Consider the following 27,775-nt stretch of genomic DNA (forward strand, 5'->3'; position numbering starts at 1 on the left):
CTAACCATGTTCTGCTGAAATAAAGAGGTCCAAAAATAAAAAGCTCACTGGTTCTACAGGTGATAATGGGCTCAAAGCTTCTGATGAGGAAGGGATTTCTTGTCCTTTTACTAATCCTAAAGCTGTTAATATCTGCTTCTCCAGGTCCAGAAACATAGTGTAGTCTGCATTTTCTTGCTCTTCCATCTCCTCTTTTGTTTCCTGTAGTGCAGTCATACTCTAAAGGAAAAACACATACCAGGAAATAATGCACTGTTAAACACTGAAACTTGTCTGTGACCCCATTGCTTTCCAGTATCAGTGCTGTCAGAAATTAATGAAAAGAGAGGTCACCTAGGGCTACATTAACTGAATTGTCTTTTCCTTGGTTGATGAGCTGGTATTATTAAACCAGTGACCTAAGAATGGATGGGGGAAATCCTTATGGGAGTAAAGAATGGCAAGCTGCAGTCTGTCCTTGCTTGAAGGAACAATGTTTATAGGAAAGTTGCAAAAATGTAACTTCTTGAACCAGCAGCTGATGAAAAAAGAAAAGTAAATTCATAATTGTTAAATGTCCACAGGCTCTAATGCTCTTGCAGGAGTTTAACTTGACTAAGTGCTGAACTGGGGCCCATCTATTCAACTCTTAAGTATTGTAAACATGAAGTAAGGAACTGCAAAGCTCCTCCTCTCCATCCAGATTTTTGAAAATGCTATGGGAAATCCTGCCTAGCAGAACAGGTGCATTTTGAAGACTCAAATATTTTTTTTATTTCAAATTTAACATACTGTTTACTCCCTCTGTGCCTCCAGCTCCGTTTCAGTTCTGTTTTGGCTTGAAGCTCTTGATACTCTTGAAACTCTTGTTCACAGTGCTTCAGATATTTGACTTCTCTTTCAAAATAATCAAGTATGGTGGCATGCTGTTAACACAATGACAAACAAGGGTCATTGCATGCCCAAAGACATGGCACTATTGCTGATTGTCTAAACAGCATATTAGTTTACCTATATTGTGAATATAGATATCTCTATTTATCCAAATTATTCACAGCAAAACAATATAAATATTTTGGATACAAATATGCATGGGGTTAAACAATTTTTGTCACACTGACTCTTAGATCATCCTTCAGAAACCAGCACTGAAATAAGTAAAGCAGTTTGAGGTTAGTGATTTCACTGGAGCAGTCCAGATTCTCACTGACTCATCTTCAGGAACAAAGAAACCATAAAATACCATATTTCAGTGTAACACTATGCAGTTGTCTGGGATTCTGTGGTTTAGTTTTCAGTCTCTTTAACAACCTAGTATTTTTCAGTAAATACTTCAGTTAGCACTTAGGTAGCTTCTATCTTGCTTCAGAGAAGCTGCTTTTACTAAGATGAGGCTGCTGACCTGGTTTTATATTGCTACATCCTGCAGCTCTGCACACAGCAAACATTTATAGGATTTTTATAAACTATTTAAGTGCATATATAAACCTATCTGAAAACTGGGATAGGACAGGAATAAGATTCTATGGTGAAAAATGACAAGGTGTCTGGCAAGACTGCTAAACCAGATGAGCTGAAAACGTAAGCTTGATCTTTGGTTGGGAGGTGGGGGAGAAGAACAACTGAAAATGATGTGGGAATAAAGAGAAATCAAAACTATCTCAATGGTTCCTATGGCCCTTTGGTACACACAGTCCTTTTTTCAAAAGTGAATGCATGAGGGGTAGTGTTAGTAACAGTTGCCAAAATGTTATTTAAGCTAAAACCATGTACTGATATCTGTAAATCTGTACCAAGTTTACAGAAAAAAAAATTCACACAACTGAAGACAAAAAGGTGTAAAGAAAGAGTAACTCTGTATCTTTGCATCACTGTGCTCTGAATAACATTATTTTAATGCATGAAAGCAGGTGTCATTTTATGCATGTGGCAAAGAATGCTGAACATTTTGCTGTGTTTTCATGTTGCCAGGTTGGAGCAATGGAATTCTGCCATCTGTTCCCAGGATTCCTTCAGGTGCATCCTATCTGAGTGCTGTGCAAATCCAGCTTTGCTACAGGTGATCTTTGGAGAATATGGCTGCAGTGATCTCAAAATAATTGTCATCCATTTGAAGGCAAGTTTTTCCAGGTAGGCCTGTGTCTGTGATAGAATTCTTGGGATAAAGTGTCACATGAATTAATAGAAATTTCACCAACCTCATTCTCTGAAGGGTCACTTAGTGTCTGACAGATTTCCAGAACATGCAGTACTCCAAGATCATCAGAAACAGCTAAGAAATTCTTCTCTGCTGAAAGAGATTTGACAAAAAATTTTAAGCAATCTAAATTCCAATAATAACAATTACCTCTACCCAAACAGGATCCACAGAATATTAATTTTTGTTGTGGTCTTTTTAGTTTGTTGTTCAATGCAGCAAGAAGGCAGCCTTATTGATCTCATTTTAAAAAAAATTAAATTACCTTCCAAGTTTATACTTTTTTAACCTTTTTTAACCCATCCTCTGTAACAAGATTACTGTGCCTTGGAGTCGTGGCCTATTTTGCAAAGAGGGTGGGACAGTAAAATGCAATCACCATCAACATACCTGAGGCAGTCCAGGGGCTGATGAAAGTGATTGCTGATTTGGAGATGCTCTGGAAATGAGATGGCTCGTGAGTTTTCTTCAGCAAGTCCCAAATCTCTATATTTCCATCATCTCTGCCAATGAAGAAAACTCCTGGTCTTGTTAAGGACCAGTGTCCTGCAGTGTTTCTCCCAGCAGAGCACTTTGACTGAAGGATTGGCCCATTCTTAATTTGTTTGAATACAAATAAAAGATAAACCCAACAATCAAACAGTAATATCCATTCACTACTTTTAAGAACATTCACTTTTTAAATGAACAAAAATTATATTGATGGCAATCTTGCTGGGCAAAGTAAGCAAACCTGGTATCTCCCTGCCAGTCTGTTCAGGTTATCTGTCTTAGCTGCTGCCTAATTTCTGTAGTCTTGAGATTTTGCCAGGTGCAGCTAAACTGGATTTTTATAAGAGAGGAACTCTGAACCTCCCCATGTTTCTTTGTCCTCAGATGATAAAAAGGCTGCATTGTCAATAGGATTCCTTCAGACCTGTTTTGCACCTGCTGCCTTTACTCTTCAGTTTCCCTAGCAGCAGAAATAATTTGTTGAGAAGCTACAGTTTTTACAAGGTGTGGAATTGAAGAAGATCACTTTCTATGAAGGGCTAGTTGACAAAGCTATTTCTAAATGGTTTTCTGACATGAAGAAAAAGGTTCTTCACACCAAGTGTGAAGGCTCTTCTTACACCAAGTTTATTTCTAAACTGTGACATTTTGTGTTTTACAAACACTCCTGAAAATACAGATTCTGAGGCTTAGTTCTATCTTGTATATCTATTAATTATGTTACAGCTGTGTTAAAGGGACTTACTGTAATCCCTTCTTTCCAAATGGCAAAATTCCTGCCTCCAACACTTAGAATGATGTCTTCAAAAAATGGAGATCTCTGGAGAGTGTTGATAGGTTCAGTGTGAATGGTGTATTTCTGACCTAATGGAATAAGAAAGGCAGTTGCTTGTAACTCGTATTTTAGTTATTGTCTTCCGATGGGAGTTGTGCTGGGGGAAGCAGGAGTGCAGGATCCAGCACTGGCTTCAGAGATATTCGCTTTATTTTTTTTCTTACAAGATACAGGAATTGGAATTGCTGCAGATCTAGTTACTGTGAAGTATGATCTCTGGGATTTGTGCCAGTAGGGACACAGCAATGCACCTGTGACTGTGGGGAGTGCCTGTGATAATTCTGTCACAACAGCTGAACTGCAAACTCCTTACAGGCTGTAGTGCTGAATTTTGGTGTCATCAGTGAGACACCCTATTAAAGCAGGTGAGCAAGAATCTTAAAAAGACAGAGTATAGCTGCAAATATTTCAAAGTTGGCAATATGTTAGGGTTTAAACAGGTGTTAAGAAACTGTACTTACAAACTTGTTTTGCTGAGTCGTTAATAACGTCAATTTTCCAGTCAGAATAAACAATTTCTCCATCCTGTGATGCCAAAAAAATAAAGTAAAGGCATTTAATATTAAGTTTAATATTAAAGCAAATGCATTTAAATTAAAAAGAAAGTTTACTGCAAATCACTGAAAAAACACTAGAATTTTGGATGAGCATTTTTCAGTTATGTATTGCCAAACCAGATTTACTTCCCCTGGTGTATGTAGCCAGTGCTCCCTGCAGGACTAGGTGCTCAATTTTTATAGTTCATGCTTTGCTCCAATATTTGGGGAAAAGGTAACTAGAAGCATAAAGGTAGAAGGTTCTCTTCATGAACTCAAAACTGAAGAAGATTTTGAGATTTTAGATAAGTAGGGTAGGTAGAGGGCTATGAATAGCTGGGACTTCCTGAAGTAGAAAATAAGTTGTCAGGAAATTGTAATGTAAACATTTCCACCCCACATTTGGGGAAACACTATAAAAGTATTACTGATCTTCTGGATTCCGGAAAAAGGAAATACTGGTTGGTTACTGATGGCAGGGAAAGTGCAACATATTTTGGAAATGTCTGCTAATTCTGTCCTTCAGCTAAGGGTTCATAGTCTACCAAATCCTGGGGGGGTTATCCTTATTTTAAGCATGTAGCTAAACACATTAAAATGGGAACAAAATGTGGGATGTCCAGAAAGATATTTTTAGTTAACACCTGTAGAAAACATTGAAGTCCATATATTTATGAAAACTTTATTATTTAACTGTTCAGTCTTTCAAATATCTTGGATAAACATTTTCATTGGCAATCTATCCTATTATTTCTACTTACTTCAGTCCCAACAAAAAAGTTGGTGGAGAAATTGTCTAGCACTTTCAGATTGTTGCTTGAAGAAGTACCTATCTCTGTGTATGGGCTCTCTTTGGCAGGTGCTCCTAGGGTGTTCAGGGGTCTCATCTTCTCTGGGAAACAGTATGGATACATCATTTTATTATACACCAAGTAAATCCTTTGTCTTACAAAGGTAGTTCATGGATAAAGGGAATTTCAAGAGGAGAAATGAAGAAAGATTGCCAAGTGAAGCCAGAGTTTTGCAGGTTAACTCTTTCCTGGTGGAACCTCCCTGTTGCTGCAAGAGCAGTGCCTTCCCATAGCTGGGGTGGCTCTTGTTCTGCATCTTCTGTTCCTCATCAGTTTTACCCAGCACCAGTGTCTCTGGGGGCACTGCCTTTACACATCCCCCTTAGCTGCTGTAACCAGGAGCTAAAATTTCTGCTCCATGGAATGATACAAACTACCTCCTGCCATTTAAGGGATTAGTGAGTGTGTCCCTACCATCAAGTAATATCATAAGAACTGATCTGCTACAGAATGTGACATGATAACTTCATGTTCTGTAGCAAAGAGGGATCCCTCTATCCCAAGTACTACAGAAATACCAGCAATATATGCTGCTACTCCAGGATTTTTCTAAAAACAGTTTTCTGCAAAGGCCAAAAAGGCCTATCTCAGTTTCAGAGACAGGAAGGCTGGGTGGGGGGACTGGGGAGTAGTGAGACACTGACACAGGCTGCCCACACAACAGGCTGTTCAAGGCCAGGCTGGATGGGGCTTTGAGCAACCTGGTCCAGTGGGAGGTGTCCCTGTCCATGCAGGGGGGTTGGAACTGATTGATCATTAAGGTCCCTTCCAACCCCAACCATTCTGTGATTCTATGGCTTGCATGGGCTACTAATTGAAACCTGACAATTCCTATGGGTACAGAACTGCTCTTCTGTATTCAGTGCAGGTACATACCTCTGTAGTTCATACAGATGTGTTGCACTTTGGATACCAGTATATTTAAGAAACCTTTTTCCCCAGATACACTGTGTTCCTCAGCTTTCTAAAAACATTTTCCCCAATGAGGTGTAATAAAATATTACCTGAGGCTTTGTACTGGTAACGCAGATTCTTCAAACTAATTCTGATGGGACCGTACTCAGTGCTGGTATCACTTTCGCAGAGATTTATCTGTTCAGAAAAAAAGCATTTGCTAACTCATTTTATGAGATCTTTGAGGTACAAGATTAAATTACTTTCTTCTGCAATTAAACAGAGTAAAGAGTATTTACTGACTCATATGCAAGCACAGATAAAACACAGTCCTGTGGTTTCTCTTCCGTTACTTGCTCTCTGTAAGGATTTTGCCAGGTTTCTAGAAAAAATCCAACCAACCAGCTAACCAAAAAAAAAAAACCAACAAAAAACCAAACCCCACAAAAACCACACAAAAAGCCCCACAAAAAAACCCAGATCCAGCTTGTTCAGCAACTGTACCAGCTGCAGCTATTCAAAGCAGCACAGATTAGTAGGTCCAAAATATTTTTTTTTACCCAACATATTTGCAGCCTTCCTTTTCCACAAACTGCTATGACCATTTTCATCAGATGGACTTGTTGGGTTGCTATCAGTTATGTTGACCATGTTTCACAATTTGAGACTCACTGAGCTGAAAATTCTGGTAAGAATTTGCACTACTAATACAATGATTTTTGCACCTATTGCAGTTTTGAACAGGTAGTCATGCTGTTTCTTGAATTAGCTTTTCAAAATGTGTTTTATTGAAGTTTTTCATAATCATAAGGAAATTAAGAAGGAAGTAACAATTCCTGGAAAAAATAAGGAGTTGGGAAGTAAAACTTATGTATTTCTACTAAGTTCTTGTACTTGATCCTTCTATATTTGTAGGCAGTACCTTTATAAGAGGTTTCCAGGAGAAATCTAGCTGCTTCAGAATATCTGAAATATCCAGGGGCATATTCAATGTTTCCTTCTCCTTTATTTTCTCAGATAAAAGTTGTTCAGAAAGTTTGGCGTCTGGAACATCCCAAAATAATACTGAGCTGCAAAATGATTGTGTAAATATTATTCCCTGCTTCTGTTTTTGAAGGTGTATGTACACATTAAAGTTGGTTTTTTTTTTAGCCTTTCTTCTTTAAACCTTGCATAGTAATAGAGACTCTCACAAGCAGAAAAATCTTTTGCAAGTGATGGTATATGTTGCTTTACTCATCTTTTCATCAGTTGGTAACTATACCAAAGCAGCCAGAAAGTATTCATGAAGTTTGTCAGTCCATGAAGTTACTGGACTACCTGGGTGAAATTCCTGGAGGCTCAGAGAATGGCACAATTCTGTAGCAGGTAGTCTAGTACTAAACCAAACTGAATTTCATTCCCAATTCTTATGTGTAACAGTGTATTTTCTGACATTGAACCCAAGTGGTCCTACTCACTTAAATCTGTCTTCTCATTGGAGTTTTCAGCCCTCTGATTGTTCCTTTTGCCCTACTCTGGACATTGATTAAAAGCTTTGATATAGAGAGTCATTTTCCTCATTCCTGACATCTCTTTCTTTTTTCTAACAGGAATTACTCAGGCTCTGTGTTCTTCATGGATGATGTTACAGAGATTCCCCTGCTCTTATATTAAATTAATATTTTCAACTTGGAACCCTGGTGCGTGAGTACTTGAAATTATTTCTTCCATTTACTTGCATAACACTGAAAATTTAATAACAACTGTATTTGCAGTTATTCTTCTAATTTAATTATTTGAATTCGTTTCTGTTTTGGATTAGGAAAAATAACTTTGTGTCATTAACAAATTTTTCTGCCTCTGACCCTCCCTTTTGATGTAACCAAGTATGGGATTGAGCTCAGCCATACAGCCTGGAAGCTTCAGCCTTTTACAGTCCTGAAAGCTAAACGTTTATTTCCACTTTTTGCATTCTGTCCCCTTGCCAGTCTTCCACACAGGGTAATATTTACTCATAACCATCATGACTATTTAGTCCTCTAAAGAGGAGACTCATAGAGAATAATTTTGCCATTTATGCCTCTAAGTTTAAAAGTAATTTACAGTATTTCTTTGGCCTCAACATCAGCAATAGCTTTTTTTGTGCCAGAATCATATCATCAGTGCAAGTGTGGTGGCATGGCTCTTCAGGCCCAGGCATCTGTGACCAGCACAGAATATAAATGTATACATGTGATGAACCCTTAACTCCATTTCTGCAAAGGGTTTAACTGGCCAAGAACCTGATGTGCTTGTCTTCTGCATATAGAATTTTGGCTATTCAGGATAGGCTGAATCCAGAACTGTGCTAGTTAAATCATGGAGTACACTCCGTAAAGCTTTCCAAAGGAAACTGGAAGATGTCTTGTAGAGGATGTGTTGTATGTACCAATCAGGGGAGCAGGTCACAAGCTGCAAGCAAATTTCAGCTCTGCTTTCAGAAGCAGCATCCGTTTGGCTGTCCTAAAAATAACAGTAATAATAATTGCAGGGGGAGTAGAGATAACAATTATACTTTTCTAAGTCAGTACTTCAACATATAAAATGAGAATTTTAAGTCACTGCTGTTGCTTGGGTAGGATTTGAGAATCAGAATTTATTAACGTGTAATTATAAAGTCAAGAGATTTTACAAATGTACTTCAGGTGAACTGCTATCAGCTTTGCCTGCCTGACACCTAAAATTCTAAATGAAGTCAGCATTTAGAAAAACACAGTGAGAAATAATGAAGGTTATTACAAATAACTTGATCTTTAATGTTTTATCTTGGGTTTACATTGATTTCTAAGGTAGTAATTAGGAAAAGAATTAAAAGAATAAAAATTAATTTCAAAACTCACCTCAAAATGACCTGGCAGCCAGTTTATAGCTGTTACTGTTTTTTTATGACTATACTGTATAGAAGAGATTGCACAGTATCTCACTAAAGGTGGCTCTGTGCTGCTGTGCTGGGCTTGTGTAAGTGGTGGCTAGAAAAGTTTTAAAAAGAGAGATCTTAGAGTGTTTCCAAAATACAATAGTAGACCTATCAAAGAAAAAAGGCTACTTTACATGCTGTCAATGCTTCACATATTTCAGATCAATTTATAGAATTTTCTAGGGGTCTAATACCTTTCCTTTGGGGGGGGAAAAAAAAAAAAAGGTAACAAAACAGGCCTTTGGCTATACAGCTCTAAAAAGAATGCAGCTCTAAAAAGAATGCCAGCATGCCTCCACAAGTACACACACATCCACTTCTGTTACTAGTTTCTCCTTTGCTCTTGGTTTCCTCTTCTGCTTATCCCCTTTACAGTCTCTTTCCAGTGGAATCTGCTTATCTTCCAAGCTACCTGTTTTCTGTCCATAAACTACCAGAATAATTTTCAGTATTATACCCAGCAACAGATGCTGTGAGTATTTGATAGGCTTCATAAGGCAGAAGTTAAGTGTGTGTTGGTGTCCTTTAAAGAACAGACTTACTGAAGCCCAGGTCTGCATAGAATGTAGTAAAGCTGTTAAGCTGAACTCATAAGGTAGATATTGTGATAATGGGTTTATTTCATAAACTCGTAAGATTTCTTATCTCTTGTAGTTTCTCACTGTAAAGATTTAGTCCCCTGTTTTGAGTAAAAATGCCTTCACCCATTTCCCCACTCTAACTTGCGTTCTAAGTTTGCCTCTCTTCACCACAGACATAGCTGTGCTGCAAGATATTTAGAGTGGAAGCATTCACCATATTAACAGCTGGCATCTGCATTTCATCAACATCATTTTGTTCATGTTGCAGCTTTTCTTCGTGTTGAGAAATATCCCACAGTACAACCTACAACAAAAAATGAGTATATTAAAAATTATTTTATTCTTTATGTTAATACACATTTTTTCCAGTTACAATTCATGAGGGCTTGGGAAAAAAAATCACTCTCTGCATTAAAACTTATTATATCCTTAAAGGATTTCCTTTTCAGACAGAAATCAGTTGGAAGACTACACTTGTCTCAATAAGAAAAAAAAAAAAAGTCTTTACAGCTTGACCTATTTATCAGTACTGCAAATAAGCATCACACAGGAGTGGCTCAGCTGTGGAATAACCAGATATTACTTCGGTACGGAATGAGAGGGTTGAGTACATCTCTTTACCCTTATTTTTATATTGTTAGAAAATACAGAAATATCTAATTTTATTCTTAAACAGAGAATTAACACCTGTCCATTGATGGAGCCACCAGCAATGATATTTGGATCTCTTGGATTGAACTGAAAGCAGTAAATGTCTTCAGGGTACTCCAATATTAACTAGACAGAAGAAAAATAAAATAGTTGAGAAATAGAGTCACACTGATTGTTCTCTTGTTATTTAAGCACTTGACAGATTTAAAAATCCTGATGACATACCTGAGGGTTGATAGGGTCAAAAAAACTCCAAAGAAGTATTACTGAATGCTGCAGCAATGATTTATCAGAAAGGTTCCCTTGCACTTCATAAGGAAGCCGCTCTCTTGCTGACACTGCTATAATCCCTGATGGAGAGACAAAATGAATTTTCTCAGAAGATACAATTCAAGTTTCAACATGCTGCTAATTATTCTAAGTTACTTATATTTATACCTTCTGAATGCAGTGCAAAAAAAGCAAAACCCCCCTCAGCCCCCAAACTGCAACCATGTAGTTATAGTTTTCCTTTTGGAAATCAACTTTGAGGAATTTTTTCTTAAGATTAAGTTATTTAAAAATTAATTGTTAACCCAAGGATGAAGATAAAATTTTTTTGTTACTACTCCTTAATGGTGTAATACTGCACCTGAAATTATGTGACTGGCATATAGTCCTGGCCATCTGTCACAAAATCTAATCTTTTTTATCTGATTTAATTTCCTACACCAGCTGCAGTTCTGACTGTTATGCTGTGAAACATGGACATTTATATAGAACTTAGCCAGGTTTAAAGACACAACTGTATAGAGCAATAATCTATGGCAGGGAGCAGGAGGAGATGTTTAGTATTCCTTGTGATGCTGCTCCCTGGCACTCAGCAAAGCCATGTCCCACTGTGGCTCTAACATTCCTCCCAAGTGGCAATGGTACAAGAACCAGCCCATAGGGAGTAGAACTCTGGTATTCAGAGGCACCAGAAGGATCTGGCATGGTTGCAACACCACTTACATGAGCCTCATAAGGAAGAAATTTCCCTTTCCTATGATCTCTGCCTATGTGTTAGTGTGAGGAACTTTGCATGGCCCATTGGAACACTACAAAGAATTTCTCGTTTTAATCTCATCTCAGATCAGCAATTTGGACATTCTAAATCAGTTTTGATACTTTTTTTTTTTAATAATTCAAAGGCTGATAATTTTATTAAATATGCATACTTATAGCTGTCATATACATGTCATTCAAGTTTCACATTAATATTTTAAGCACGTTACCATAAATGGTTGGATGCCAGCAAACACAGCCAATAGCTCTGTCCTTGAGATAACGCAGGTCTGTAAACGATCGGTACGCTTTAAGAGAAACATCTGGCTTGCCACCAGAACTGCTTTCATCTTCTGCTAGGGCTTTCCAGTCATCAAAAAAAGCATTCATAATTTCATTTTGCTGCAATGCAATTTCCATGCTGTTTTTTGAAAAGAACAGTTAGCACTTTCAAGAATTCAGATGTGACTACTCAGCAGTAGCATCACAAATATTTCTGCAGAGACAGCTTTTGTTTTATGCAGAATTAGAACCACAGTATTAAAAAAGGAAAGTATTAATCCCTCAGTGGTGCCTCATTGTAGGAAACCCTCCTCTATTGAAATAAAAATAACAAATTATTCCAAGAATTTACCTGTAGTTCTGTGTGGATTAAGTACCATGTAACTGTCCAATTGTTGTGCAAAAAGTGGCACTTTTCCTATGTCTAAGGGCTACAGGACAGCACCTTTGCTCTTCTGCATAAGTCTCTGCTTGAGTGAGCAGTGCTTGAGAGATCAGCTTTACAGCTTTTTTTCAAAGATATATCACTTTAACAGTTCTAATACCTATTTAAGCAATCATATTTATATGGCATAGACTTAATGTTAATTTTCAGAAACAAATATTAATATTAAAATTACAAGCAAAAGAAAAAAAAACAACAACAAAACAAAACAATATTCAGAGACAAAAAACCAAAGAACCAGTGTGGTCTGCTCAGGAGTTCTTGCTTGCGTTCTTTATTATTTCATGTAGCCTTTAATGTATATTGCTGCAGTAATTTTACCTTAAGTGCACTGATGTGAGGAAGTCTTTCAGCTTCTCAGATGTCAGACTCTCTTCTTTCTCTTCATTTGATAACTCTCTAGGAAAATACTGTGTGGATGTATTTTTTGGATAGGTCCTAACCAAATGGAATAATGAACTTGAGTAAGTACAGAACCAATTTCAAAGACAGAAACCCATGTAATGTGCCAAAATAAAAACTAAGCATATTAAGTTTCTCCAGAAACATTTTGGAAAAGAGTGAAAGACGAAAGATGCAAACATAGTATCCAACTCTGTTCCCTTAATCAGTTTGTGATTGAGGAATTCCAGAAGACTGGACTTAATTTTCATAGCTTGAGCTGAGATAGAATAAGCTGATAAATATTTCCTTGCACTTACCATTTTGTCTGAGTACAAGCTTCTCTTACTTTTGGAACCATTTGTACACTCATATCTTTTTCAAGTATTTTATTACTGAAAGTTTTGTCTTGATAGGACGTGCATTCAATGTAATTGTCTTTTACATGTGAAGCATTTGTGTCACTAAATGTAACTGGTGCACCAAACTTCCTGCGGACTCGAGAAATCATGTACTTAACCTGGAAGGGAGATTTCTGTAGTTAGCAGAGGAGAAAGTTTTCGGTAAGTTTGTTCTGTAAAATGACAACGTTCATGTAATTGTAGAACTCAGTGCTGAGTTATGTTTCTGTGCTTTGAAATTCTGAAGTGCTCATATAAATAACCTACCTAAGTCATGGCAGACAGGATTGTATTTCCAAAACAATGAGTTGCTTTTAGGTTATGTTTTGGATTATTGCTAGTAGGATAAGAGAATTACCTTTTCTAATTCATGCAATGTCAAGACTGGACCTTTAGGATTGATTAGCAGGTCTTATAATATTGCATTGGACTTCCCAGACCTAACTTTTCATCCTTTCCCTCTTAGTGCAATTCTCAACTTTGTGTCAGGTATTTCAGCTACCCTTCCAGTGCCTAGGAAGAGAAGTACCCCAAAGACAAAAACTTTGAGTGAGAAGTTTCCTTAGAGTGAGAACTAGGAAGGAGGAAGAGATCTTGGCTTGGCTTCTGCCCACAGAGAGGCAAACACTTGATTTGAGGCACTAGAGAGGTATTGCTTGGATTCTTAGACAAATACTTTGGCCCAGCACCTCCCACATGACTGGAAAGGAATGGAGGCTGAGAATACTTTTGAGAGGGCATTGCCACCAAGGTAGAATACAAAATACTTCAGACTAGGAATATGCATTAAATTTAGTGACTGTGAATTAGCTTTAGAACAACCAAACATCTTTTTTAGTATAAGCAAGATAAAAACTAACAAAATGTATCCAGTCTTCCCTGAACAAGGATTTAGGTATTGACTGAAAATCACTGATGGGCAGCTGAATTCTTCAAGATGCCCTGCACATCACAAGTTAGGTGATAGCTGTGAGTCGATTCACCTTTTGGATATATCATTTGCTTGATATAACCTGTAGGTTCAGTTAATCAAATAGGTCCTTCTGTAAAGATACTTTGTAATAACCTGTAGTAGTAACATTTACTCTGAGGCAGAGAGCCCTTACAAGTCTCCCATGCTACTTAAGTGCCATCCATATAATGAAGCAGAGTTCACTGGGCTGCATGGAAACAGAACTAGGTCTTTAGAATATAAATATAATGACACAACTTGTAATCTGGACAGATAGTAAACTGAGCAAAGGTGGCAAAGATACTAATGACCAGATGATCAGGAGTTTTGAATGTAAGCTTAAGAAGTAGATACGCCCAATACTGTCTCACAAGTCTTATTTGCAGGATTTAAAGGAAACATAATTGTAAAAATAAAAAGTTTAGGCAACACTCAGTTTTTATCAAAGTTGAGTTAGTTACTTGAGTTGAGATAGCTTCATCAATTTGTGAAAGACCCCAAGAAAAAATATTATCACAACTTTCAGTTATCTGAGAGGTTTTTTTTTTTAAATTTGGTTTTGTTGCATTTTTTGATTTAATAACATCTGTTGATTCTGACCTTTGTAGCAGTGTCTTTAACAGATTCTTCTTCAACTTCTTTTTCACTGCCAAGAGAAACCCAGGGTTTGGAGACAGGAGGCTTGTAAGGAGGGACTTCCAGAGTTTCATCTCTATCTTCTTCTTTTTCTTCTTCTATTTCTCCTTCTTTTTCCTTTGCAGTTTCTGGAGGCTGTGACATCAAACAATGCAAAATAGTGCTTTTTCAAAAATTAGTGACTGAAATGTAATTATCAACTAGAAACCCAGTTCTCACTCTTTATGCACACATTCTTTACCTTTGTCTCAATGCACTAAGTGTGGCCTGGGTACAATTGGGATAGGTCCCATCCATTCATTTGTGCATTAGAATTTTCCAATGAATGTTACATATTTCATATTTAACTTCCAGAGAGGCTATTGTCTCAAAAGCAAATCACTGTTATAAAAAAAGAATTTACAGTGATTTTTTAAATTGTTGTTTCTCCTGCCTGGAACTGCAATTTGCTTTTCTATTAATTGTTACTTCTTCTGATGCTGGGTGACATAGTAATGTTGAAAAATTATATAATCTGCCCATAAACCTTCTTCTACAATGCAGTTCACAAGAGTTAAATCATCTTTGTATCTAGAGTTATTTACAATTCAAGAACATTTTAAAGTATGATTTGAAGAATGTATTATTTTGTGAAAAATAAATGTAAGATTTATTTGAAGACGACAAATATATGATAATCTTTTATTTTTAAGTCTTAATTGAAAACCTGGGTCATGGCAGCAGAAATGAATGCTTATGATAAAAATGAAGCAGTGGGGCTTCTACTCTCTCTGAAGTAAAATATAAAAATTTAATTTGGTCTCTCATAGAATAAAAGATATTTTTCCAGTGATACACTTTTCTCATTATCAGATTTACTTTTAGAGAAGCATGCTGGCATGCCAAGCACATCAGATGCTTAACAAATACAACACCATCCCCGAGGTATGTGTTTGAGACAAGATTCTGAAATATTCATTGATAGAAGAATGCTGTACTATACTTATTTTCTTACCTCCAGAAGGTTTTGCTTGGCTTCTTCAGAAGCAACCAGGTAAAAGTTTTGTCCATACTGGAAGTTTGCATCAAAAACTACCAGAAGCTCTTCCCCTGGATATTCCTATTTTAATTTAAAACAATTTTGAAAAAGTGAAAGCAAGTAACATCCAAACAAACATAAGCCTGTGAATGGCAAAGCTACTGCTAGTGTACATTCAGATTCTTTGGTGAGTCTTGTGCTTTTACAGAAAATGTAAAGTGCTAATTGAAAAGAACAGAAATTTTATTTTGTAATAATAATGTCTTGCAAAATAAATCATTTCATGCACATAATTAAACAACAGAAAATAAACTCTTTTAATGATTCTTAGAAAGTAGGCCATGAATTAGGAGAAACCAAAATACATGAAGCTCTGGCAGTTCACAGATTCAAACGAGTAATATTTGTGTTACTTTTAGCATAGTTTCAGTCTAAAGTTAGTACAAAAAAATGTGCATGTTGAGCAATGAGAAACTTTGAGTTGACAGTGGTCCATGACCTTTGGATATCACAACACTGGTGTTATTTACAGAGTCAAAAGAAGAACAGACCTTATTGTTAAAAGAATCCATATTCTGGGAGCATGAAGTCTAAAAGTGATAATGAAATAAGCTACATACTAGGACAACTTTTTTGAAAGGGTGGAAATCAGAAATTGCAGCTCTTGATTTCAGGTCCTGAATGATGTCCTCTTTTTTAATAAGCTTGAAACAGTTTTCTTCTGTGACATCTTCATTAACTCGGCAATTAAAAATTTCTTGGGTCTTTGAAGTGAAAACTAAAGGAAAGATTTCTGGGTGGCCTATGAAAGAAAGCAAAGTTGCATGGTTAACAAATTCAGAGTGTTGTTTAAATATAAATATATGGCTTACTAAGTTTGGGTCTTTACTTTTTCCTAACAGAATGCCTTGGAATCTCTCAGTTTAGCTTTTTGGTATTTTGGAAAGCACTGAATACAGATTAGATTACATTTGTTTAATCCTGGAAAAGAATACCTAACATTTCCTACCTAATGAATGTTACTTGTAGTATGAGCTTTTTTATCCCCTCTCGATCAACAGGTGATTGAGAGTTTAGTGAAGAGTCACTAATGGACTATTTTTAATACATGGACAGAACTGCATGGCTCTGAATAAATGTACTGTAGTCCTTTCCTGAGAGTAATGCTGTGTTAAACCAGTGGTTAATCTAACCATCTAAGTGGTTAATCTTCAATACCATCCCAAATAAAAATGCTTTTCTGATTTTGGACTTTCATCTTCCCCTCATCCAGTTCAGAGTGCAGTTGAATCTGTTTCTCCACTACTAGGTGAGACTAAGTCAGATACAAAGCTTTATTTTCAGATTTGCTACAGAATATGTAGCTCTTGTTTTCTACTCACATGACCTCTTTTAGGTTCATTTGTATTAATTCAGAACAAGACAACTATGTCTTATCCCAGCTCTGGCACGGAGTGTTGCTTTCACTGTCTTTAGTAAGGCTGGGTGCAATTAGGTGTCCCAGTGAGTGTGCTTTGCAGACACTCAATCTGATGATAATACACTGGTTTTTGTTAACAGTATGTCAGCTGTATATACATTATATTGGTTCTCCTTCCCAAATAACATGTTCTGCATTCATAACAGTTACAAGTGACCAAGATCACTGTAGAGTGATCAACCAGCTGGTTGACTCTTGCTGCCTAAGAGACTCTCTTCTTCCTCTGCAATCAATGCTGCCATGCTGGCTGACTCAGGCTGGAGGTCTCAGCTGCCAAAGTTCAATCTTCATGAAGGCTGCTATACTTCTGTCTGATAAGGCTGTCTGACTTCTGTCTGACTTTGATTGTTCATCTTTTTGATAAACTGGAAAGTGGAAAAGATGTAGTGACCTGTTTACATGAAATGTTTATATTCTGAAAGGAGCTGGTTTTTGTGATTACAGCTGATACTTTGTCATCTCTGTTTTGTTTTATTTTCTTTCTTTGAGTTATTTAATATTTTATCTTAATTGCCAGAACCTGTAGTATTTTTCTGCTAGTGTACACCTTACACTGAAGTTGATATATCTAAAATTCTGATATTGGCCAGCTGGTTGAGCATGTTTTGAGAAGATCTCTCTAACTGAAGCCAACAAGAACTGACAAATCAATAAATCCTTAATCTCTATCATCCAAGATGCTAAATCTGCATAAGATTATCACATAATACACCATGTTTGATGAATCTGACATTTATCTTTTAAAATCTTTCAGTGATGCTCCTCTTGCAAGTTGGACATGAGCCAACAGTGCACCCTGGCAGCCAGGAGGGCCATGTCCTGGGGTGCATCCAGGCAGGCACTGCCAGCCAGTGGAGGGAGGTGACTGTCCCACTACTCTGCACTGGTGTGGCCCCATCTTGAGTACTGTGTGCAGTGCTGGGCACCACGGTACAAAAAAGGTTTAGAGGGAAAGCCATATGAGGAGGGTTTGAAGGCACTTATTCTGTTCAGCTTGGAGAAGAGGACACTGAGGGGAGACCTCATGGCAGCTCACTGCTTCCTCACTGGGGAAGGAGGAAGAGCAGGTGTGACCTCTTCTCTGGTAATTGGTGATAGGACCTGAGGGAATGCTAGGAAGATGTGATGAGGGAAGTTTATGTTAGATATAAGGAGTAAGTATTTCACCCTTAAGCAGTGGTTAAGCAGTGGAAGAGGCTGCCCAGGGAAGCAGTTATGGCACCAACCCTGCCCGAGTGCAGGAAGTGTTTGGATGATGCTCTCAGGCACATGATGGGATTCTTGGTGTGCCCTACACAGGGACAGGTGTTGGATTTGATGATCCTGATGGATTCCTTCCAACTTGGCAGATTCTATCATTTTTCTTTGCAATAGTAATCACTAAAATTATTGACATATATGATGCTTCTGGTGTACCTGGCACTAAACCAAGTCTGATTTACTTGGCATTCACTGGTGAGTCTGTAGCATACACAATCCATTTGTATCATGCACAGTCCATTAGTTGACTTTCCTGTTATTGTCAATATTGCATGACTTTCCTTCCTGGTATCTCAGAGATTTCTGGGATTTCTGTGTGGTTGTTTCAAAAAATACTATATCACGGGGATGTTAACAGGTCCAAACTCACTGTTGGTATCAGCAGACAAAGCCAGAACTATTTATCTTCTGCAGTCCCTGTGCTTGCCTTTTTGACATCTGCTCTCTGTATCTAATGAACCCAAGACCTAGAATCTTCTTTTGCTTATCAGTTTGGCTATGAGACTAGGCTCAGAAAAAGTGTTTATTCCTGGGTGATTTTAAACATTTAATCCTTTTAAAGAACGTTAAAAGTTGATCTGCAGGACTCCCAGGTCACCCTAGCCAAGGGCATGAGGCCTCATTAGGGTATCATTAGGAAGCAGACTCAAACCCTAGTGCAAACTGCAACAGTACAGATATACTTTACATTTTGATATATGGGAACAAGAAAAATTAATCCTCCTTCTGCAAATTGAATTTCAAAATGACAGAATGAGGTTTGAAACCTAGAGCTGTGCACCAAAATGGAATGCAATTTCCATCCTCTGCTGTGCACAACTGGCTCAGAATGTACAGGAGAGCAAAGGAAGCAAGAAAACCTTGTACCTATTGCAGTCCTCAGAACTGGTTACGTAGCTACTGCAATTAGGAGGCTAGAATCTAAAGCAACTTTTTAAACACAATTTGCTAATTCTTATGGGATTCTTTTTCAGAATGCTTTTTTCTTCCTGTGGCTCAAATAAATTTAAGCAAGTCAGAACAATTAGATTTTTTTTTTTTTTGGATGCATAAAAAATCCTAAACAGGAGTAACTGTTGTTTATTCAAGAAGTTTGTATTATGTTATTTTTTAAAATGCTGAATCATGCATACAACCTTTTCTAAAAATGCTAATGCTAACAAAAATATTTTCAGAGGTGTAGGCTTCAGTGTCAAATGAAACAGTACAAGCACGCTTTAAAGTGAAGCAAAAATGCAGACAGTCTGTTTTCTTCACTGTTTTATTCCTGTAAATCCAAGTTAAAACAAAGTAAAGATCAGAATTAAAATATGTGTATCTTTTAGTCTAAGGGAATAAAATAATGTATTACAGATTTCTGTTTTGCAACAGATTCTGTACTATAGGATCTGTATTATATATTCAGTATTATAATAATGTATAATACATAATGTATGTATTATACCATAAAGAACTGATACTGGAATTCTTGCTATTATGAACATTTTCACTGAATGCTGCTTTCCAGTAAAACTTATATAGCATCTTGTAAGGCTTCACATTGTGTTCCAATAATAAATGGTACCCATATAATTTTAAACAGCCTGCAGCTCCTACTGTTGCAAGAACATCCCAAAGGATCAAAATGCTCTAAGTAAAGGAAAGAACACTTGGGCTAAGGAGATACTATCCATACAGTTTAAATCTTCACAGTCTATGTACATACATAGTAGCATTTTTTTCCTGCTTTTAGCAACAGGATTGTAGCAAATTTGGATATTATGGCTTCTAACAGTATTTGCCACTAGGTGGAAGTAAAATTCTCTCTTACTGTCAAAGCTAATTATCTCCATGAACACCATAAATACATTTTTAAAAGGAATGCTTTCATCATCTGAGAGATCCCTTGTTGTCCATTTTAATTAATTGCAGCTCACCCATTTCAGTAAAGTTGATCAGAGTGCAATTTCACTTCCACTCATGCTCACAGGAAGACAAGTGATTTATGATTTCTTTAAAAATTACCTGCTTTGTATATTTGCCACATGATGTTTTAGCTTTCAGCAATAAAAGCTGTCCTGTTAAAAGCTAATTAAGAAGATAACCTTTTGGACTGTTCTTGTAAAGGGTAGATAAATTTTACACTGCTATCCATTTAACTTCTATCCAGATGTAAGCTGCACAAACTGGATCAGAAGAAAAATCTAAGTAGATATGAGGAAAAGCATTTTGAAGGTATTTGGTATTTAAGATAAAAATATATTTCAATTCAATATATTTCAATTCAATTCAAGTAATTACACATTTTAGCTCATAACTAGGGCCACAGTTAAAACTGCATAAAACTGCATTTTTCTTGCCCACAAGCAAAGAGGAGTGCTTGGTATCTTGTGATGCTTGGGTGGCAGATTTGCTTTTCTACAAAGCAGAGACATCAATCAGTGTCTATTGATAGCTATGCTTTAAAAACCAAAAAGTTATCTGTTGAAATAATTTTCTTACCAGATTCTGTGATTAGATAAAGATCAAAAGCTTAAAAGAGGATAAAAACATTTTTCTTTCAATTGTTAATTGTTAATTAAGTGCAAATATCTTGCACTATATAATTCTGTGGTAAAACTCTTTATTTTTCCTATCCCAGCTCTTCTCAATCCAAGATAAAAACATCTACAACCTGTAGCTGTTTCAGCAGTCCTTGATCCCTGCCTGCTACTCAGAGAGTGACACTGTAATCTCTACTGTCATAGCTGCATTTTTTCATAGTTTCTAACTTTTCCCATTTCTAAAAAATCTTTCCTTTTACCTGGCATCGCTAACACTGAAGCATCAAAATGGTTAAAGTATTCCCAAACTATTATTTCACAGACCATCATAGCACTTACCTATAGCAGCCATGGAAAGATCAACTTCATCTTTTTTGCCTGAAATATAATGAAATTATATTATCAGTATTTTTTTCTTCTTGACAAAGTAGGTATAAATACACATCCTTTTCCTTGTTGGGACAATGTTTAAAATATCTGTATGAATTTAAAACTAAGCTGTGAAGAGGAAACAAAAACTCATTTCCACTGAGGTCAAATGTTACACAAGAAATGAGTGAAGCCTTTTTATAGGTCTGTATCTTAAGGAGATATTAACATACTTTGAAACTATAGAAGTTTAAAACTAATTTTTATTTTCAGCAGGCAGTCTATGGAAGAGAGAACCCAGAAGAAAACTGCCACCTCGTGGGGCACACTGCAGTTTCTGTGGCTGAAAATGCACTGACTGCTCCCTGACAGCACCTGCCTGGGGCAGTCACCAAGTCAGGGATCTCCTGTGCAGAGGAGATGAGGGCGAGGCTCCTGACAGGTAGGTTAGGTGGGAATCATAGAATCATAGAATTGGCTGGGTTGGAAGGGACCTCAGAGATCATCAAGTCCAACCCTTGAACCACCATTGCGGCTGCTAGACCATGGCACTGAGTGCCACATCCAGTCTCTTTTTAAATATCTCCAGGGACGGAGAATCCACTGCTTCACTGGGCAGCCCATTCCATAGCCTAATCACCCTCTCTGTAAAGAAATTCTTTCTAAGGAAGGGAGGGGAGAAGTTAGGTGGGAAGGGAGAATCAGGTGCTGGTCCCCTCTGCCCACGGGCAGTGGTCAGGCTGGCCCCGGGTGGCAGGGTGCTGCAGGGGCTTCCTTCACCTCCTGAGAGCCTGGCTGCAAACCTCACAGCGAGGTGGGACAGGAAGAGATAAGCACTGATGTGCACAATGTTCTCTGCAGCACAACAGCTATTAATCAGCTGGAAAGAAAAAAGCAATTAAAAGGCAAAAGCCACTTTGGGAAGGTGGCTGTTGTAGCAGAAAAAAATCCATGAAACAAAGCAAACAAAACCCAAGCAAAATGTACATTCCCACATTTTCTGAGAATGTGCGTGACTCACTGGTAAAAATAATTGTCTGTAACAAAGGCTCATTAGCCTAATGAAGCCACACTTCATTAACTATACATTTTTATAAATGATCCCTGATGTTGTATCTCAGTATGTTTCAGAAAAAAAAATCAATAAAATGCACAACTGTGAACCTGCTCTATTTTTTATCTCTGTTATTGTATCTTTACAGTGTCATCCTGAACAACTGTTCTGGGGTGAACTCCCTCTGCCAGATGTTCTCTCCCTGGGCTGTTAGCAATTGTGAATCTCCTCATCTAATATGTATTAAACCTCCCAGTTTCCCATTCAGTACTGTTGTTTTGACACTACAAACTATTAAACCTAAACTACTGAGACAAAGAGTAAATATTGCAATGTAACTTTGTTATGTTCCACATATTGGTTACAAACCCATAACCAGTATTTTAGAACTCTGTTCTATAAATAACATATATTCAAATTTATTTTGTGTTTATTTAAATGCATGTGCCCAAAATAATTAAGGTAGCTGTCATGTGAGACCAGATTACTGCTTCTTTTTTCTTTGCTGCTGTACCTTACGTACCAAGTTCTGTTTGTTTTCCTTTTGCTGATTTTTTATCTTTGGATTTGCCTTTCTGTTTCTTTGCTGAGGTCTTCATGCCTTTCAAGGATTTCTTGCCAGATGTGAGATTTTCTGACGTTTTTTTACATTTACCTAGAGAAAGATACATATAACCAATAAGCCTTAAACAGACAATGGGATACACAATGTATGAGTGAAAAATTGGTCCGTGACTTTATGCAGGTTATTGTTACAGTAGTATTCTCACATGCTGCCAAAGATATGTCTTGTAATTTTAAATCATGAACTGTATTTTGATGTGATGTGTAATAGGTGGAAATATTTCTTCTAACCAGAGTGATTCAGTATGGAAACTACCCAAAACAGTGAAAAGTTAAATTAAGACAGGGGTTTCCCTTGGAGAAAGCTCAGGATCTGAGCTGCATCAGAACAGTGCAGGTAAAATTTTCCAGTTATAACTACTTGTCCCACAGTTATTTAAGTGTAAATCATTACATAGATGCACACAGCATTTTTGTGTATTTCTGTTTCCAGTTCATTTTTCAGTGTAACTCTGTGGAGAACAAACTTGGAAAGACAATTTTTATGCATAATTAAACGGAGCAATTACACAGCTGGAGACAATACTGTGTAGGCCACTCTTGTTTCACTTACTCTCCTTCTCAATATCTGGAATTAGGATGAGAACAGCAGCACAGAAAAGGCTCAGTTCCACTGCAAAGCAGGAAAATGCACTGCAGGCTGCCCACTGCACTGACTGGCCTGCACAGGGCCACAAAATACATTGCCAGCACCATCCTGTGGAAGGTACACACATAGCAACTGATAGAACAGCTAAAATCAGGATCATCCAAATCCAGCTAGAAGTACTGAAAATGGTTTGCTGTTTCTACTGAACACAACTAGAGGCATTCAACTTTCAGTTTGCTTGGGTCCTTCCTCTTTCATGTTCCCCCTTTTTTTTTAAGACTGAACTGACTGGTAGAGAAACCATTTTTAAAATTTATATAAAGCACCTATGTTTTTTGGATGATATTGCAATCTTAACAGGAGCAAGAGGAGAGCAGATGCACTTATCAAACAGAAAGAGCTGGCACCTTCAAGAACTGCCACATGACATAACTATTTCTGAATAACTTTCACAGGAGCTATGTCCTGTCTGCTTGCACATTTACTGTCAAGATGCAGGTGAAAAGGTAAGTTTTATAAAATAAGTGTTCTACATTGAAATTTTCTCAGTCTGAGGCTTAAAATCATGTGAGTGTTACAGCAAACATGTATTGTGCCTTTGCAGTTTCAGTGGTTATCCTGGCTTTGGGATGGTATTTCATAGACTGAGAAACAGTGTCTTCCTGTTTTGTAGCACAATTCTCAAATACTCTAGAAGTAAGAAATGTAATTTTAGCTTCCAAGCTGTATTTTAGTTTGGAGGTGGCCCCTGATGACAAGGTACAAGTAATGAACTATAACCTGGTGGCATAGCCTGAGTTTGGAATCTATGTTCCCGTCCATGGGTGAACTTTGCTGGTTTAATGAGAGCAGATTCTGACACACATATTAGAGTTATGCATTTTTTTTTCATTCCAGTCAAAATAGACGAATATAAAACCTCAGGCTCTTTTCTCTATCATACTGGATCTTGCAGACCACAGATGATAAACTGCACCAATTGGATGTTAATGAATTTCTTTGTTGTTTGGTTGTTACGGCAAATGTAGCCTTCATTATTAATTCTCCTGAAGAACTGAAGCAATTTAGTGTTCTGCTTTTCCCAAAACCCAATGATTCCAATGCAAATACAGATTCATGTTTCAGAAATCTGAAACTTTTGCCTGGGATGATGGTTTTGGAAGATTAAAAAAACCTCGAAACAACAAAACCCAAACCCTACATCATCTATAATAAATATAAGGAAGAAGGTAGGAGTTTTTTCTGCCCTCATTCTTACAGTCCTTTTGCCAAATACAGGACTACAAACATTGACAATATATCAATTTATAATGTTCAATACTTTTTCCCAGTTACAATCTTTCAAAGAAGCCTCTATTCTGGACTCTGGACAATATGCTTAGCTTACAGTTCTGAAACACTTAGGGCTAATTCAGATGGTTAAAAGAGGCTAATTTTCCCCTGTTTAAATGGTAAAACAAAACCAAACAAATTTTGCAAAGCTATTTCTTATCCATCTTCTATATTTATATAAATAATTATGACTCATTTTATAAATGGATTCTGTGACTTCTCTGCTTTGAAACCAACTTTGATGCCTATGGATGAATAGGACAGGAGGAGAGGGCAGCTGTTTCATAAATCAGTTGAAGGAAATAGGAACCATCTCATATATTACAGACACATTGCCTTACTTACCATTTCCTACAAACACACTGAAACTAAGCCAATTTGGAAATTTTGAGTTCTTTCTTCTGAGTATCCTAAACCCTAAGTCACATGAATAGAGGAAACACTGAGAGGGCTGAGATAAGTCACATGCCTATGTTCAGTACAATAACTTGCAAGTAAACCCAACCCTTTTCCTTTGACTGACTTCAAGTGTATTACACCTATAAAAAGGGTTAAAAATTTAAAAATTGTCTCCCAGCAATGCAGTTTCTCCTCCTCTACTGAAAGAATCAGGTGTAGAGGTACACACAGCACTACGCAGACAAGGAGAATGCTGGTGAAGGCTGTGAGGGTGACTTGAGTGTATGTAAATGGTTATGTAAATATTAATACAGAAAGTACCCTTGTTAAGGGTTACAAATGAACACAGCACTCAGTAGGACTGTTAATGGTGGAAAGCAGATAGAAAAGTACAAAGTAATTATCTCGTTTGACAATAACCCTAACACAGTATCAGCCCTGCCCATTTGTCATCCTGTGGGCATATGATTGTCAGTGGTTAGGAAACATGGAAGGCCTCCAATGAAAGCAAAAGCAGAACTTCTGCAAACTTCTCCAGAAGCATAATTAAGCCCATTGCCATTTACAAAATACATATGCAAAGTTGCTGTTTTACACAGGTTTACATTACTAACCCCTAGGTGCTCCGAGCAGGAAACCAATACCCAGAGAGAACTTTATAACAGGTACCAAAGAGCAGTCTTTTCCACCTCTTCTCTTAAAAAAAACCAACAAACAAAAAGACCCCACAGAAATAAAGTAACCAAAATCCTAATGGTTCTTAACACATTAGATGAAAGCTGCTGTTTTCAGAAGTTATGTGTTAATTCAAGGGTTTGGGTTTTTGCAGTCCCTACTAAGTTTTCACACGAGTACCAAACCCCACCAGGAAAAACATTAAAAAAATTGGTGTTTTAGAAGACTGTCTGAAAATATTGACAAAACAATAACTGCTTTAATCTGTGGTTAGTACTTATCATCATAGGGATATTTCTATATTGCTTATTTAGAAAGGACTCTAATATGCATATTTGTCCAGAAACATACAAATGTACTATGCCTTTCCATTAAAGCTTATTTATTCACGAATCTATGATTGATAAAGCAGGTTGAAAACAACATTTAAATTAATGTAATTTGAAAAATTTAAGTGTAAAACCTACAAAAAAGAATAGCTCTTGAAAATCATTCGTCAGAAATAGTGCTATATATTTTATTTTTTAAAAGGTAGCTGATAATGAAGTGTCATGAAATATGTTCAGTCCCATTTTTCATCAGTTTTTCAGTGGAACAGAGTGTTGCATTTAATTGGTAAAGACTGAGTAAATATTTGACAACTTTGACATTTTGTAACCTAGTTTATTTAAAGATGGCTGTAATATTTTGAACGTGAGGGTCAAGAGAAAAAATAATATCAGAGTGTTCTCCTAATCATTTAATGTACTGAAACATTTACAGGTATAAAGCAAATCTGTGAAGTTGCTAGGGCACTACAAAAGGAGAAAATTAATTAGCTATCAGTACTACCAAAGCTGCTGTCTGAACTGAGGACAGAAAAGGGTTCATTAGTTGCCTAATTGAATGATTTAAGTTCAAACCTGTGTGAATTACTAATTTAGTGCTATAATTTACTACAACCTGAAATGACAGAAGAATTGAATGCACTTCCATTTAACAGAAGCACTACAAGGAAATTATAAATACATATTAGAAAATATATAATATTTTAATATATTAGAAATACAAATTATAAAATTATATACTACTTGCTTTTTTGTTGTGTTGCTATGAAGCTAAAAAATAATCCCATTTCTGCCTGTAAACATTTAGGAACTTGTTAAAAATAACATCTTAAGAATGACCTAGTCTCTCTACAAATTCGTATAAAATGTTTTAATTAAATTCATTCTACCTTGCTCTACATAAACAGCAAATAATACAGACATCTAAAGTTTGGATTATTACTAATGCTTGTGCATTATTGTGTAAGTTGTAGAGGATAAAGCTGAAGTTTTGGAAACTGCCAAATCATGTCAGCATATGAATGGTTCTATTTTATATATATATGATTTCACACATACCACTTTTCATTAAATTATGCCTACTTGAACCAAGTATAGATTTTGTTATTTGACAGAACCCAGTAGAGACAGTTATAGGTTATAATAAATACAATACATATAAAATTAGATTAAGAATTAATAAGAAAGGCACAGAGAACAAAATTGAAAACTTCACTGAAACATTGTTTAATACTGTGTTCTCTTTCTTTCGTTCAGAGAGAAATAAAATAGAATTGGAAAATGTATAACATGGCTGATTGAAGATATGGAACATGTTTTGTACTACGAATAAACCAGGATTCTTTTTAGCCTGGACTGCAGAGGCTCTGATTGAAGCCAATAAAATCATGAGAGGCATGGAGAGAGTAACCAAGGGATGATTATTCACAGTCTTTCATAATAGAAGATCTTGTTAGCATCACATGAGCTTACCAAGGGACAGGCTGAAAACAAACAGGAATACAGAAGTAATTCATTGCACAATAGGTAGCTGGATTATGGAGTATGCTGCCTGTGGACAAGTGTATACTGTGCACAATTTTAAGAAGTATAACAGGGCAAACTGACAGATGAAAAACTGAGGGCTACTAAAAATAATGGTAATATCCCTGGCTGTAGAAATGAAGCCATAAATCCATGAAAAGATGGTGTGAAGAGTGAGGTATTACTTTATTATGATCTTGTCAAGGCCCTTTCTGGCCCAGACAGAACTTCTAGTGTGAGCCTGTATGCATCTGGCCTATGTTATTAAAATTTATTAATGGTTGGTATTTCAATAGTTAATGATGTTTAATCACTCCATGATTCTCTCAGGAAGTAAACACTGGCATTTGATGCCTTTTTATTAGTTTTGAACCAGGAATGTTATATTGTAATGATTTACACTAGGTGAGACTTTTATGTTTGGGGTTTTGTGTTTGTTTGTTTGTTTTTTAGCAAACAAAAGGAATACTCGAGACGTGGGAGCTCGGCTGCTGTAACAAAACCCTGCACTGCCCCAGGGCTGCGG

The 27,775-nt window shown here is 36.8% G+C and overlaps 1 protein-coding gene across 1 annotated transcript in view; it reads right to left on the bottom strand.

The window, feature by feature from the left end:
• WDR63 (WD repeat domain 63) overlaps positions 1-27,775 on the bottom strand; it is a 29,927-nt gene continuing 2,152 nt past the window's right edge. Inside the window, exons 3-24 of the mRNA XM_030455363.1 lie at positions 22,304-22,435; positions 20,697-20,735; positions 15,716-15,897; positions 15,072-15,176; positions 14,042-14,212; positions 12,409-12,608; positions 12,029-12,145; positions 11,211-11,401; positions 10,180-10,304; positions 9,991-10,080; positions 9,518-9,607; positions 8,646-8,774; positions 8,195-8,268; positions 6,707-6,854; positions 5,895-5,982; positions 4,801-4,931; positions 3,956-4,028; positions 3,414-3,532; positions 2,567-2,771; positions 2,178-2,269; positions 768-905; positions 1-219 (exon numbers count right to left, since the gene is read on the bottom strand). Of these exons, the coding sequence (XP_030311223.1) occupies positions 1-219; positions 768-905; positions 2,178-2,269; positions 2,567-2,771; positions 3,414-3,532; positions 3,956-4,028; positions 4,801-4,931; positions 5,895-5,982; positions 6,707-6,854; positions 8,195-8,268; positions 8,646-8,774; positions 9,518-9,607; positions 9,991-10,080; positions 10,180-10,304; positions 11,211-11,401; positions 12,029-12,145; positions 12,409-12,608; positions 14,042-14,212; positions 15,072-15,176; positions 15,716-15,897; positions 20,697-20,735; positions 22,304-22,435 (2,858 nt within the window). The remainder of the gene's footprint in view (positions 220-767; positions 906-2,177; positions 2,270-2,566; positions 2,772-3,413; positions 3,533-3,955; positions 4,029-4,800; positions 4,932-5,894; positions 5,983-6,706; positions 6,855-8,194; positions 8,269-8,645; positions 8,775-9,517; positions 9,608-9,990; positions 10,081-10,179; positions 10,305-11,210; positions 11,402-12,028; positions 12,146-12,408; positions 12,609-14,041; positions 14,213-15,071; positions 15,177-15,715; positions 15,898-20,696; positions 20,736-22,303; positions 22,436-27,775) is intronic.

Source organism: Calypte anna, chromosome 8, assembly GCF_003957555.1.
Source record: "Calypte anna isolate BGI_N300 chromosome 8, bCalAnn1_v1.p, whole genome shotgun sequence".
Classification (NCBI taxonomy): domain Eukaryota; kingdom Metazoa; phylum Chordata; class Aves; order Apodiformes; family Trochilidae; genus Calypte; species Calypte anna.